We start from the raw sequence: 16588 nt of genomic DNA on the forward strand, positions 1-16588 counted from the left end.
GGCGACTGCCGTAGGCGAGTTTAGACTACTGCAACCACAGACTACTAAGCTCACATTCATAAATATTCAAGTGTTACTGTGAAGTATAAAGGTTTTAATATATTTAAATGTGCTCATTCAAAACATTTAATACCAATAAAGTTCATAAAATTAAACGAACACAGTCCTATAAGTCAACAGTCTAACTTCGCTAACGTTACTTCAATTTCGTCTGTAGACTGTATTTGTATTTATACAACATGATTAAAATAAGCCACTTATACACATAAAAATACTTTCTAGAGAATATTTATGTATTTTTCTCAACATTTGAGCACTAAAAATATCAAAAACGTTTTTCTATAGACCTAAAACACCACCGTAGAAAATGCGAAAAGACGGACAACTCACCAGATCTCCAGGTAGTCGAGTTGTCTCTGGTGAGTTGTCCGTGTAGTCGAGTTGTCCGTCAGCCTTCTGAGGTTGCCGAGTTCGTTCTTTATTATTGGCTTACAGTATTCAGGTATTGGCCATTGCTGTATTGTCTGATTGCAGGATTGTGAGTCCGTAATACTCTGATACGCAAACAGGGTGATAGATTTATTTACCGCTAGTTCTTGTTTTTTTAAGTAACGTCATGATAACAATTGCCTAGCATTTAAATTTTTATGTGGCAATAAAAAAATAATAAATTTCACAACTGCTATTTGTAGATTTGACCTGCCTGCCAGTAAAGCCATCACCAAGTATTTAGCTATCATGGTTATCCTTATCAGTTTAATTTTTGTTTTAACCATCTTCAACCAATATTAAAACCAATAATTGAATATATCAGTATATACAGTCATACAGATATACGGAAGAACAGAACCTTCCAATTACAGTGGAGTTATTTATTATTTTATTAATCTATTAATTAATCTTGTCAATATCCTGATATCAGTATTTCTTTATGTGCCAATGAAGTCTGACGCAAACTCAAACAAAAATTCATCATACCACAAAAAAGTTATTTGACAGTTATTTGCAGCCTTAGACAAAAAAGGGCCATGCATGCATCTGAATCAAATAATAACTGGTTAACCGTGTCTAAATCCTGAACTGGTAATTGAACAAGAGATTAATATATTCTAAATTGGTAAACTGTGCCAATAGTGCTTGTAGTCTGTATACAGACAGCACTATCAGACTATTTACAAGGATTGTTAAAAAGTTTGCTGGTTTAAATCGTTATATCTTTTAATGCAAGTCAGTGGCAAAAGCACTAACTTGTATTAAACAATCAATGCAATTCCACAAGCTTAAGAAAATTGGCATTTCGACCTTGAATTATTAAAATTATAGCATTTCATTGGACATGTGTTAGTGGTGCTATATCTTATTTTATCTCTAGGTTAGGTTGGGATTAAATCTTGCTACTAGACTCAGTGGTTCTCAATCTTTTTCCTTCCGTGGCCCATTTTTGTTACACAAAATCCTCGTGGCCCACTAACTTTTATTGCAAGACGAAAATGAACACTTCTCCTTCAATAAATAGAATGTAAATTACCAGTCAGCAGCAGAAAACAGCATCATCAATCATTGGTACTATAATCAAAATTAAGGATAGTCATACAAATAAAACTAGCAATTTTTATTAGTTCTGTGGCCCAGCTCAAAATCTTTCCATGGCCCAGCAGTGGGCCATGGCCCACTGATGAAGAACAAGTGTACTAGAGTCTGACGTAGTCGCATATTTTCAACTTGTTTTGTCATCAGATATCAAAGATTGATAGTTAAAAATTGCTAATCAATTTATCATGGCATTGAATGCCGAATTGCGTATTAATCTGGCATCGTTGAAACGTCAAGATCCATATATAGGAAATATCACGGATTCATCTACTCATGTTGCTGTCTACTCATTCAGTCCCCAGTCTAACGAATGGGTAAGAAAAGTGTGAACTAGTATCATATTCAGATAGTGAAAAATGTCGACTGCGTTTGTCTTATATAAATATTATGAAAGGGCATACAAGCAAAATGGATATTGAAAAATTGAATTTGAATTGATGTTGACTGTTTTAATTACAATTTCAAATTGATTGTGTGCATCAGATATATAACACCTTTAATTGTAAAATTTTAAGGATGCATGTAGTTTGTTGATTTAATTTTGATCAAGTGTAATCTTTTAGATCACATACGGCAATGGTGATTGTTTATCCTTGAAATTTAAATTATACATTCATTTTCTATAGGAAAAGACTGATGTTGAAGGAACAATGTTTGTGTACAAAAGGTATATTAATATTTTTGATGCTCTTATATTACTACTGTGTATTATAAGTAGAATATCCAAATACTATGGAGTTGTATTTGTCAAACTCTTCAAACTTTTGCTTGCTTGGGGGTCAAATATACTTTGAATGTAACACCCTCAAACCAATAAGGTAAATTCATTTGAAGGTTGCATCTAGAAATGCACATTTTAATTATTTTTGGTCAATTATACGAGAAAGTAGATTGTTTATATTTTGCTTTGCATTGTTTCGCATATACTGGAATAACCATATAAATTATTCATAACTCTTCATATGTATATGTTATAAGTTACACACATCTATTGATTTATTTGATAATATATACCGGTATGTACATTGATCATGAATAAAAGTTTTGGAATTATTAAAGCAATATTTTTGAACTCATTATATTTCAAACAATTAAGATTTATGTCAATTGTACAATGACACGTTTTATTGCTATACTTTTCATGATACCTTGTTGTGAACATATCGTTTGTAAACATACCTAATTTTGCAAAATCAAATTTTCCAGAGTTGCTCCACCATATTGGGGTTTCACAATTTTGAATCGATTGAGCATGGAAAATCTCACAGAACCACTGACTTCTGAGTTAGAGTTTCAGACACAAAATCCTTTCTTACTATACAGAAATGCGAAATGTAAGTACAATTAGATTTTGTTGATAACACTGACATTATTAGGAACCGAATAATTGAGTCTGTTTGTACCTTACATTGGCTTAATTATTATGTAAATATTTATGTTAAAACAGGTGTATGCTGTTTTATTGTCTATTCCAAAATGTAATGCCTTACATCAGTAAATATAAAGGAGGATAAATAATAGAATCAACGCATAACATATCAAATTACCGGATTCTCTATTTTTATTTCAAACTACTATTCTGTTTTGGTTGTCTAAAATTTTCATGAGAATTAGCCTCTTCATTGTTTAGCCAATACTATTTTTTTCAGTGCTTATTTATGGAATATGGTTCTATGATCAAGATGACTGCAAAAGAATAGGAGAGCTTTTGGCAAAGTAGGGAAATATATATATATATACCATTTTTATTCATATTGAAATCACCAATAATAATTTCTTCTGATAAAAATGATGTTCTCTTGATTTGCTTGATATTTTTTTCATTATATTTATTGATAGCAAAAGTAAGCTATTCACTTGATTATTATGATGCATTATAATGTTCGATGCTTTGTTATCACTATTTGTAGCGGGCTATGTTTTTTGATGACATCTAAAATTTAGCGAGTTACTATTTATTCTGTGAAAGTTTGGAATTCATCTGGTTCAGAAGTGTTTATTTTCTTCGGATCCTGGGTTAAATCATAGGTGGGACACAAAGTATATAATTATACATCATTTTTAGATTATGTAGAGAATCGAGCCATCCTCTGGCAAACGACACAAAAGCACAAAAAATAAACATCTTTGGTAAATTGGATAACAGCATCTTAGGCAACAAGGAATCAGTCCCAAAGTCAAATTCCCCAACATCCAACTCTGTGAACAGCATATCACCGGGTAGTTCAGTAGGTGGAGGTCAGAGACCACCAAGCAATAATGAGGAAGCAGATTCTGAGAGTGAAGACAAAGAAGTACAACAGAGTACTAATAAAGGATCGATTAATATAATGGATTTATTATATAAAGCTCAAGATAAATATGAAAAGGTATGTGATATTGTCAATTCGAATTTAGATTAGTAGAAATATTTATGATTATATATTAGGTAAAGGTATGTTTGTTAACCTCATATTCATTTCATCACCTCTAGAGCAGCATTGGCGTTGTCATCATTATATTTTTCAATCTGTAGGTCAGCTCGTGGACCATCCATCTAACTTTTTATACATTAAATCTTTGAATTTCCTATTAATATTATTCCTGTTCCTTACAACGAACAAACGAATCAATCGAAGGTATCACTACCGTATTTTTTGGGCATTATAGTATTGAAAGCCACCATATTCGTTATACTGTTACTACACAGAATAAAATTTTTAGATATACCGGTAGGTAGTTTTGTATTGTAAATTGTAATATTTACAATTACAATATGTTGTTTGTCTTTGACAGGAGAAGAGAAACACACCAGATCCAGTAGTTGATGGAGCGCAGAATGGAATGTTAATCAGTCCAACAGATGCTGAAATGCCGCTTGTCAAACCAGTGCCAATCAAACCAACTCATCCACAAAAGGTAAATCAAGATAGGGATTTTCAATCAGAATGTAAACGCAGGAATTATATTATTTCAATAGTATTACGTTTTCAGTTTTAACAACATTAATAAATCCATAATGATACATAGCTATGCTTGTAAAGTTTAAATTCATCATTACCTTTACCACCATGTATACTGGTACTTATATTGTATATTACTGTTGAGTCACAAAACAAATTTCCATGAATGGAATATTGTGGTCAAACACTTACTATTGTTCGATTTCCTTTTTGCTCTTACGACTTACTTCCTGATGATAAATTGAGACTTAGAGTACAAGTAGATAAGGATATGCTTGCTGTGCATGACAAGCGCTGGCATCTATTTCATTTGTGTCTAATCATAGACTACTGTTGAGTAATGGAGAAAGCAGATTATAGATGAAGTAATTTAGGATAGTAGAAAAAGTTCTATTTAAATGAGTACGGTAATTGAATATCGAACAGAACTGGCATAAGGTTTTTCTTTAAACAATAAATTGGTTGAAAATGAATATATGAGAAAATCATTCAGCCCCACTATCAGTATTATCACATTGATATAATTTAATCATAAAAAAGCGAACATTTATTATTACTCTGGTGGTTGTTAAATGTTGCCTTTTTTTATTTTCTAGCTCGATGTTGCATCCTTGTTTAAGCAGCAACCACATAAACCATCATCTGATCCTTCTATTGTGAACAACAATCTACCTATTACTGTGGCTCCTGCTATGCTTCCAACTCCAACTATGAATGCACCCTTTGGTGGTATTTTGCCGCAACAAATGGTGAGTAAGAAGAAGAGTGAGGTATAGAGATATTCAACATTTTGGTATTAACAAAGTATTATAGTACATTAGACTGGATTAGTTGCACTTTATGTGTGAATGAATACTTATTATTTGAATGTTGTTATTTTCGAGGGCAAATGCAGGTTGGTGGAAAAATTTCACTGCAACTGACAATTGCGTTCATTCGAATGATCTTTCACCTTTGACAGTATCTAATTCAATGAAACTATCGTTCTACATTAATAAATTGTTTCAGTGGTAATTTATTTATACTTTTCCACATTGATAAATAATGTTCTAGTAAGTGATTTAAATACTCAAGTTACATTTTCGATGTTGTTTTCCTCAAATAATTGTGTCTTTAATACCCAGGTTGCAATACCCACACCAAGTGCCAGTGTTAATATTCCAAATCAGCCACAAAGAAGACAGCCTCGACCTATAGGAAGATCTTATTCCCTGAACGAAATGGCAATGCGACAACATTTTGATGCTTATGTGAATGGTAATGTTATGTCAGTTGAGGAAGTAGAAGCAAGCATGAATCGAGGTTCTACAGCAAACCGACAACAGGAGGTCAATTCTACTCTGGACAGAATGATCGATATGATTAATTCTGGAGGCGGAGTTTCTGGCAATGTGGCAACAGGAGTTGCACAAACCCCACAACTACCAGGAATACAAGAAACTGTTTTAAATACACTGCCTGCAGCACCGAAAACATCGTCTGGAAATAGTGGAAGTATTGTTGTAAATGGTAACCATGCAGTTTTCCATGGTGAGGGTGAAGTTTTTGGAAAACCTTCCAGTCTTACTTATACAGGAAGCTTGATCCATGCTGCCCAACCAGCATATGGGCAATCGTCCGGCACACCGCGACAAAGGAGTATCTCTACATCGGGTGTGCATGTTTCTCGACCTAATTTTATGGGTGTCAGCAGTGCACCACCAGTTGCTGTGAAAACGCCATTCACTCCTAATTTTCCTTTATTACCGAATTCGTTGACTTCGCCAGTTCAAAGCACTGCCAACTCTGCTTCTGTTCCTCTCAATCCTCAGGTTACCAAGTCTACAGTCTTTCCCACAATGCCACAAAGTGCCGATTCAAGTTTATTGCTGCATGGCAATGCGGTTATTTCTGAAAAATCATCATACAATATTCCGAATTCACTAGGTAAGAATTTATCATTTATCCAATTTGGAAAATTTTCGAGGTAACTATTGATTGTTATTTTCAGTGTCTGCCATAACAACATCAGTATCTGCAATCAGCATCCAGGATCAGGCTAATAAGGTAAAGAAAGTTTAAAATCATATATTAGGTTTATGCCAATGTAATATAACATTCCATGATCTAAACTTCTTCGTAATAATGTTACATTTAACAGGACTATACTATGTCTTCAGTATGCTTAGCCAGTGCTAATTTTAAAATATCTTAAGCCAATGGAACATGTGAGAATTTTTACAGACTTTTTTAAGAAAATTTGAATTGTCATGAAATTACATTGTCTATTTTTCACATTATAACTACATAATTGTGAGCATTTGGTATTAGCATGTATTATTTCAAAACTTGACTTTTAGTTTTTACTAATGACATCATATTTTTAATGCAAAAAATTCCATTTTTCCAGGTTCCTCTCAATACCACAGTCATGCCTCGTACAAGCAAAAGTTCTCCAGCAGTTGCAGCCACTCTTATCTCACCAGAAGATTTCGAACGTTCATCGACAACACCGCAAAAGAAACTTGAATTAAAGCAGAGAATGTTGCAAGAAGTAAAGCAGCCAATTCCACAACCGAATTTGGCAACAGTTCCACTCACAAAACAACAGCTTCAACAAACACTGGTGTCCCTTCTGCAGGTACGTTACTGTCATTCTATACTGCTTCAATCTATAGTACCGCTCCTAGATTGTAAATCAACCTATTCGATATAGAGCTTATTTTGAGAGCCATAGCTCATAAAAGATTTTAAGGTAATTTCAATTAATTCTGGATTGTCAACTGCGGCTTTGCACTATATGCGATAGGTGTTTCATGTTCGATACGATTCAAACTCCCTAATCTATTCTGTTTTACCTGTTGATGCTTATGTTGGGGTACAATAAAGTCGAAACGTGTTGTTTGTGTTTTGAATATGACGTCATGGACTCTGAAAATATGATTCTAGTCCATAGTGTAGTCCTTGGAATCATTGAATTCGGCAAATTCCAGACTTACCCTATTTCTAGTGGCGATTAACAAGTTTGTTGACTAGCCTTTGCTTCAGTAGTCTGTCCAAATAGTCTTGCTATAATTATTAATCCTTTTTCATTCTGCAGAAAGACAGTTCTTTTCTTGCTGCAATTCATGAGGCGTACCTGACCAACTTCCAACAGACATAGTCTGACATCAGTGCGAGAGTCACATGTTCTATGCAAGATTTCAGCAGTCTGTTTTAAACTAGATCTATTTTTAGGCAACTGGAATCTCAGCGTGTATATTCCGATGTAAAACTAGAAAAAAATAAATAATTTGGCTAATTATGTATACATTATGTCTTTAAAACACTATTGTGCCAGTATTAGAGTTGCAGTCTCACTTTGTGTTTTATTGCTTGAACATTTGAATATGTGATCCTGATGATGCAAATCAAAATTACTGTTGGGATGACTGAATGGTGACTACCGTGATTTCGGAGATAGGTCATCAAAATGTGTTGTTTCTGCCCCCAAAAATGAGGTGTATGGTCTTTTTTTACTTTTTGGTAAAAGTTCTTCTCCGAAGTTTCCAAATGTTTTGGTATTGTACAAACTAGTTCAACTCTTCAACACGAAAATTTGTGTGTTTGTCATTCATGTCGCATCAACTGATTTTTCTTTAATATGCTTGTTGCAAATTTTCAATCCTTCATTTAGTAGCATCTTTTATCTTGGACTTATTATTTTCATTCATACCATTGAATTTTGTCAAATTAAGCTACAGGTTTTTGCAATTGTGGAGGTAAATGAGACATGCTCCATGACTGCTGTGTTTTCCTTCAATTCAAACTATGATCGAGTGATTCGATAATATCTTCATTATTGTCTGTGTACCAGGGGAATAGAATTTTTTCTATGAACATTAGTTTTGGAGTTTGTGGTACAGTTAGTTTTGTGTCATGTTGATATTTTTTGCACTTTGATTTTTAATGTTGATTCTGTATGACCTGCCATTAACCACTTTTGTTATACTGCCTGTTTGTTGTATTTTACGGCCTACCACAAGCCCAAAATCGAAACCTACAAATGTATAAATTTGTTGACAGTGGGCTTGAATATTTGATCCTGTAGCTCTCATTGAGTTATTTCAATTACTGTCAAATTATTCTGTTATGGTTGTAAAGTAGTTTTAAAACTGTGGAAAACAATCTATTAAATTTGGTAATAACATCTAACTAGACTTCGTCTGATACATTTTTTGAATCGAAAGTTGGGGTTTACTTCATTCTACCTATTCAAGATTTTTCCAGATTGTAGTAGGGAAGCTTTCGTCGGCTGACCATTTGCCTGGAGTTCATAGCACAGCTCCCATAACCACATACTGCTTTTGTGATCACTCCGATTCAAATCGGTTTGCAATGCCAGCAATTTTGGGAGGCAGGTTATACTATATGTATCAGGGCGTCCGCAGTATAATTTTTTCACCGAGATAGATTTTACACACTTCAAGTAGACTGGACAAGGATATGCTGCATGCTTGTGGGGGAATTCGAGCAGATAAATTTATTGTCAAGATGTAGATTTCAAGGCAATCCTAAAGATGGCTATGTGGAGTTTTATAAGTGATTCAAGAAGAAAATATTACTCCGACAGTTCAATATTTACTATCGCGTTTGATGTTGTGAAAGGAGTGTTAGCTAAAAGATCTCGGTAAATAAAAGGTCTAAATATATCAACAAAAAGGTATATATATATATACAGGGTGCTCTATGAACATGTGAGCCTATAAACAACGAAAATCAGATGGGGTTCCGACTTCAGGAATATGGACGCTACTGCACCATCAATGCCGATTTTTTTTTTACCGCATACAGCAAGAAATTCATTAAATCAGAATGTTAATTATTCTGTCTCTATTAAAGGATTGAAAAGTATGTTCAGGTATATAGTCATCAAACGTATAGTATTAAAAAACCCGCCGTTGTAATGGTGAATTTGAAACTCGCACAAAATGTTCGCCAGAACCGCGTTGCGAGTGAGAAAAGACGCACCGAGTTTATTTAATGTACTTTGAACTCCGCCATAGCACAAACGCGTGACACAATACGGCACGCACGGGATGGAAATTCAAGAAGTTGCCAAAGCTTTAAATGAAGTTTACTTTCTTCCGTAATCAGTTTTGAGCGCGTTTAACTTTCACTTATTTGTGTGGCCACAACACAGGCTATCATTCACAAAATCCTTCTATAAGAAGAACAGAACGATTCTTTAACGTTGCTGGCCTTGTATTTCTTTCGAGTCGGTTCGGCTCACGAAACAGACACACCGCTCCGTGAGAGTGGGAAATGACCGTCCAGGTCAATCAACCAATATTCGGACATTCCTCAAACGCCCCACGACTCTTTGCGAACCCGGAGGCTTGTACGGTCGTTTAGGCCAACGAGAAGAGCACGACCACACTCCACTCCGAAACCTGAATAAAGTGAAAACGTTAGGGTTAGTTAGCAAGAGCCCCGAGAACGCACCCACCACCAACGAGATCAGGCGGCGATTGAATCTGCGACTCACAGCGTGCTGCGAACTGCGAAAGCTTCTTGTTGCGCATCAATGACTTCAGAGTTCAATTCGATGACGATTCCTTTTTCAGTTTCCATTTCTAAACTTGTGATTACCAGAAACAAATGGATCTGTATCTATGCGCACTAGCGCCTGTCTAGACAGTCTGAGTTTTTTTTATATTTATTTTTATATTTATCCTCATATCTTATTTTTTAACGTTGTTTATAATTGATATCGTATCTAATTAGCTTTACTGGTATTCAGGTATTAATTCAATATTATGTTATGAAAATATCAGATCTTTAATTCTCCGTAATGCAGTGATGATAATAGTTTTGCTGATATTGGCAAGACCTGATACTGGGCTTTAACTTACTTAAATTGCGGTATCCTGTTTGCATCTATATCTGTATTTAAAGTATAATAAATGAAGGGGTGATGTAATATGCCAAACCATAACAAAATTGATTTGATGTCTGGTCCTTTGTTTACCATATAGCAGCTTATGATAAGTGTAAAATGCTTTAATTCTACAGCAGTATGGTACTTGATGTTTCCATAGCAAGGTCTCAATACTGAACGAGATCTCAATGATACTAATCAGCACATTGAAAGTTCTGAAGTATTAAAAATCTGGCTGTTCTAATACCGGTACTGTAATACTTCAATGTAATTCAATTTCAAGACCTTCATTAAAATCAGTTTTTTTGAACATTCTCTTTAATTTAATTTTTAATTAATTTTTACAGATCAGATGCCAGGTAAAAACTATGAAAGTTCAAATATATATTAATCCAGATGCAGAAGCCTGATAAATCTGCGTCTAACTCGAAGGTAACATCTAATTCTACCTCTTTACGTCGACGGACAAATCAACAAAATATGGTACCAAAAGCCCATCTTATAAATGATGGTCCATCAGTTTCATATTGCCGGATAAGTAGTTCAAATGAAGAAATAAAATTAACTGATTTAACGAGCAACAAATACAATAACCAACATTTAACGAAAGCAAAAGATTCAAATATTTATCTAAATGATTTGGATACAGGAGGAGGGACAGAGCGTTCTAATTTTTCTATGGATAATTCTCGTAGTATTTCGGAGTCTGAATCAGAAGACTTCAGCGTTCAAATTTCACACAATAAATTTCAAACAAATAATGGTGGAATTAATCATATCGAATCAGATGATTTAAATGATGATGATTTGTCAAAACTACTCCCTCAATCAGCAAGTAACAGAATTCGTCGTTTTTCGGGCGATCCAAATGAACATAATGAGCATCAAGAAGAAGCATCATGTACAATTGCTTTGCAAATATCTTTTCCTTTTTTAATGGCTGGTATGGGAATGGTGTGCGCTGGCCTCGTTTTAGATAAAGTTCAAGTGAGTAACTTTATTTTGAGACTGCTTTCAAAAGTTTTCAGTCTGGCACATGATTTTGTGTATAATAGTTACGATATAGACAAGATAAATATTATTTGCCACAACTTTTTGCAGCATTGGGAAGTCTTTGAGAAAGTGTCTGAAGTTTTCATTCTTGTTCCTGCTTTGCTTGGATTGAAAGGAAACCTTGAAATGACCTTGGCTTCAAGACTTTCAACAGTAGTAAGAACAGTTTTAATTTTGCTTCTTCAAACTTGTGTTTAGAACTTAAATTTAATCATCATATTCAAAATCAGGCCTGAGGAAAAATAGCGTTTTTATAGAGAATTTGCTCAAAGCAGAGTCACATAAACTCACTTGTAACTAAAGGAGATTTATCTCTGAGTATGGTTATGGATGGCCATGTATATACTGATAGTTCGAGTTATTAAATTTTATCCTATTTTCATTTTGACATGTTGTCAAGTTCTGTTAGGAATATTTATTGTCAGAAAATTTTGTGTCGAGTAAATTTGTAATATACAGTGCTATTAATGGATTGCTATTAGTACATTTAATTTCAATTGATAAATTATTGTGATTGTCATTATACATATTTTCTTATCAGGCTCATCTTGGACACCTGGATGATCCTAAGAAAAAATGGTCAATAATTGGAGGAAATATGATTCTAGTTGAAGCTCAGGCCAGTGTGGTGGCTTTTCTTGCATCTCTTGTTGCAATGGTATTAGGGTGGATACCTGATGGAAAATGGGAAACAAATCATGCTCTTATTCTTTGTGCAGGAAGTTTACTTACGGGAGCTATTGCTTCTGGAATTTTAGGTATGTTGGTGTTTGTATAATTTCATCTTCTTCTTTATGGTCAGTGTTAATTTAGTATGTCATTTTTTTTTATATTGCCATTTAAAATAAAAAAAGTATGTCTACTTATTTGATTTGACTTATCCAAATTGTTGATATAGAAGCAAGTGGATTCAGTAATTCAGTTCATTTTGATTATTAATTTTAATAATATATTGTTGTAGGTGCAATCATGATTCTTGTTATTGTTTTATCACGGAAATGTGGAATAAATCCTGATAATGTGGCAACACCTATTGCTGCTTCATTGGGAGATTTGACAACTTTATCTTTACTATCTGGAATTGCGCAGGTATATTTATTTATAGAAACCTTTCAACCTCTATTATTAAATGGATATGCAGCCCATCCCATTTGTTAAACAATATTTCAATAGTTGGTATGGATATTTTGGCGTCCGTATTTCATTGACCTTGTTTAAGTACTTTCAGAAATTCACAGTGAGCCCTCTTAGTTGGTTTAATGATAGGGTTTGAAAGCACTTGAGATGAGATATTCCATTCCTGTACTGTCAATAAATTTTAATCATTTTTGTAACAAATGTTAAATTTACAGGTTATTTATTAGATTGGGAGTGCTCATATTCTGCTACTATGCATTGTAATTATTGATTTGATACCCAAAATATGCCATAATGAATAATTACACTATTATCATTGTCTAAAGACTGATTTCTAACCTCCTACCTAAACAAAACATGAATTTGTTTATAATAATCTTACTACCATGGATGGAAAAAAGTTACACATACCTGTCTTTTTAAAATTTTGAATTCATTTTTAGGTAATATTTTTCATTACGACACAGAATCAAAACTTAATAACACCAAATTTTATATCCTGAATGAAATAAATTGAATATATATCAATAGAAAGGAGACTTATCTTTATATAGGATTTAATCTATAATTGTATGTTGCTGACGTATTGCTCAGAAATAAAATCACCAATATATTTATTTACACATTGTTTTGTTCAGGCGTTATACGATATCTTGTTGAATCCATCAAAAGTTTGGATAGTGTGGTTGATCATTGCTTTGTTTCTGCTCGTTACTCCAATTTTACTATTTCTATCTTATCGAAACATATATACGAGAGACGTCATACAGAACGGGTGGTTTCCAATTCTTTCTGCTATGGGTATAAGTAGGTACGTACGTGCATTGAAATACATAACAACTTTTGAAGCTTTTGTCCTAATCATATAAATAGCACTGTCAAATCATGTTTGCAGACTTTTGCTATTTATCTTGTAATATAATTAGGCATCTTTTTGGCCATCAATTATGCCCTCTAAGGTGTTATTACATTTTCACCTCAAAATTTTTTTTGTGGCTGACTTTGAAACCAGCTATTATGTCAGTTCCTGATATTTTGGATAACTTGTTTTGTTCGAGAAGATGATAACACTGTATTATTCGCATTACAGATTACTTATCTTAAATACATACATTTCTTGGACACTACTTTCTGCTTCACTAAATCTCGCAGTGTGTCTGTATTGCAAGAATATAAAATGGTCGTTAGGGCCTTGACCGATGTTCCAATTATTCACATGAATAAGGATTGTAAATTGTTAAAAATTGTGTTATTGGTGCCATTTAAAAATAAAAAATGGCAAGATTGGTTGATTGATGACGATTAAACAAGATATAAAAACTTGAAATTCCAGTAACTTGGTAGGTTCATGTCTGAATGAATTGGTAATTGAGAATTCTGACAAGACAATTTATTGAACTTCTAAATATCAATATAGATTATTTGAATACTTGGAGTAAACTTTTTCTAACAGTATTTATTTTGCCAATGACGATTTTGTTGAAATGGAATTCTTTTGATGATTTCAGTTGAAAGAAAGTTTATGATCTTTTGCCTTTTACAGTGTTGGAGGTTTTATTCTTGATTTTGCTGTTTCCAATAATCCTGGTATTGCTGTATTTGCTCCTGTAATCAATGGAGTTGGTGGTAATTTTGTAGCCGTTCAAGCAAGTAGAATCTCAACTCATTTACACAAATCAAATTATCCATTGGGAACACTACCAACAACCAAATCATCTGATTGTATCACTCCATGCTTTTTATATTGTGGTCAAGGTTTGTTTGAACTAATTGTAAAATTTACTAGAACTTGGTTCAAATGAGAATTTACTTCATCACAATTTCACATCTCTAGGTAATGCACATGGGAGGAGTGCCAGGGTAATGACAATGATGGCGGTTCCGGGACAACTCGTATTTTTACTGACAATCAGATTTTTGCAAGCTGGTCACACATCAATAACTCCACAATTTGTTATCATGTATCTGGCTGTTTCAGTTATACAGGTAATTGGCCAATTCTTTCTAGTATTAAAAAAGGGGCATATGAAGCATCTACATGTAAAGTGAAACTTTTTATCTTTCATTCTTGGATTGGAATTTGATTTGACTAAGACATTCCGATGGTGTTTATCAAATGAACCATTAGTGCATTCATGCGCTTTGATTGAAATCCATATAAACCATCCTCATATTTGTTGTTAGGATCGATGATGTTTCCTGCCTCGTCAAATATTCAATATGAGCCATTTTTAGACCTCCTTTCATGAAATATTGCTTATCTGTTAGTGTTTCTCAAGATACTCCTCTTTACAATTTGCTAACACCCCCACCACATTCTGCACAAAACATGAAATGAAAATGAAAGTGCCTGGCTGCACGAAGGAATATAAAAACCTAATACGTGCTAATACACAGTCTTGTGTTGTCATATATAAGTTACATATCGAAGCGTCAATTTGTACCTCATCAAAGACTTATAAATGCCAAGGATCTCATGTTCTAATATATTTTGTTATTTTCTCAGGTTGTTGTTTTATTATATGTCTGTCACTGGTTAGTTCATCGTTTATGGAGAAATAAAGAAGATCCAGATAATTGTGCAATTCCTTACCTAACAGCACTCGGTGATTTGCTTGGAACTGGTCTACTTTCGCTAGGATTCCTTATTTTATGGACAATTGGAGACAGGGATTTAGATGTTGGCGATTAGGGTAAAATTTTAAGCCATATTGCCTTTGCCAAAGGGCTTTCACGCAATATTTTTAAACAGCAAAATTATATATTTATACATTGTTTGATTATTAAATACTGGAACTAGGTTTAACATGTGTTAATTGATATCTGCAACAAAAGGGTGAGGATATGAATAACCAATAATTCATTTTATTTGACGAAAAAAATTTAATGATGTATTGGTGTGGTGTTTTTTATTATTATCCAACTTAACTCTTATGAAGTTATTTTGGAGCATTGTTACTGTAGGCAAAATAAAGGCCTGGGTACACATGCATTTGAAAGAAAACTACCGTAAGTTGATGGGACAATAAAGCACTTTATTTATAATCCAGTGGTGAATATATGCATGACCCTGTTTGAAAAGTTCTTGATAAAATTGTAATAGTATTATCCATCTCATGGCTCACTATTTCACAGACTTGTGGTGAACTAAAACCTCTATCTGTAGTTCTTTAAACAGTTATTTTACTTGTCATTAGACGTATGGTATTATTGTGTATAAGCTGCATATATTATGTCACTGCCATATTTTGTGATAATATTTGCACATTTTTATGAATTATAAATATTTCTTGACTAACCAATATCCTGTCATTTGGTGATGTTCGTACTTACATAATAATTGTCTTCCTGTATATGGTATTGGTAAAAAGGGCAAAATTTTTCGTAGCTAATCACCTCTATCTTTAGTAGCGTAGATATGTTTATTATCATAGTTTCATTTTCCTTAGTGTGAAATTTTAAATTTATTTGTCATCTGCTGAAAATAGTGCCTCAACTAACATGACGAACACGTCATCACTAGCATATATTTTGTTGGTGTGCAATCTGTATAAAAAGTAAATAAATATATATCTCTTGGAGATGTCATTTGGAAATAAAAGAGCAGTACTCAATGTGGAGGGCTGAAGTTAGAAGGTCCAATGCATGGGATTTTCTAGGTGAGCCGGAGGTGCAGAAATACCGGTACCTCCTTTTTTAAGCTATAGCACAAGGTGCTATTGCAGATATGAAGATTGATGGAAAGTACGTAGAACCAATCTGATATCCCAGACAGGCCCCTTTTTGTCATCAGGATAATACATTCACATCCCATAAAATTCATTCAAAGTAATAAAAATATGTCACCATGTCCGTTTGATGTTTTTCCTGCTCTAAAAAGTCTAAAACAGGGTGTAGATTGTTGTTAAAGTAAACTAATTTGGTTTGTTACATGTTGAATAACAAACACATGTGTGTGTAGTTG

General features: G+C 33.6%; 2 protein-coding genes across 2 annotated transcripts; both read left to right on the top strand.

Moving 5' to 3' along the window:
- Positions 1 to 1506: 1506 nt before the first annotated feature.
- LOC120341677 (uncharacterized) lies at positions 1507 to 8713 on the top strand. The gene is made up of 11 exons (XM_039410245.2): positions 1507 to 1907; positions 2220 to 2260; positions 2800 to 2927; positions 3243 to 3309; positions 3659 to 3962; positions 4369 to 4491; positions 5132 to 5284; positions 5660 to 6461; positions 6526 to 6581; positions 6925 to 7155; positions 7615 to 8713. Exons 1-11 carry the CDS (start codon positions 1779 to 1781, stop codon positions 7675 to 7677), a joined length of 2097 nt encoding a protein of 698 aa, XP_039266179.2. The 5' UTR covers positions 1507 to 1778; the 3' UTR covers positions 7678 to 8713.
- Positions 8714 to 10763: 2050 nt separating this feature from the next.
- On the top strand, positions 10764 to 16225 carry LOC120341683 (solute carrier family 41 member 1-like). Its single transcript, XM_039410255.2, has 8 exons — positions 10764 to 11421; positions 11536 to 11643; positions 12029 to 12245; positions 12449 to 12576; positions 13263 to 13435; positions 14168 to 14379; positions 14459 to 14610; positions 15131 to 16225. Exons 1-8 carry the CDS (start codon positions 10831 to 10833, stop codon positions 15314 to 15316), a joined length of 1767 nt encoding a protein of 588 aa, XP_039266189.2. The 5' UTR covers positions 10764 to 10830; the 3' UTR covers positions 15317 to 16225.
- The last annotated feature ends 363 nt before the right edge of the window (positions 16226 to 16588 follow it).

The sequence above is a fragment of the Styela clava genome, chromosome 14 (assembly GCF_964204865.1).
Source record: "Styela clava chromosome 14, kaStyClav1.hap1.2, whole genome shotgun sequence".
Taxonomy (NCBI): Eukaryota; Metazoa; Chordata; class Ascidiacea; order Stolidobranchia; family Styelidae; genus Styela; species Styela clava.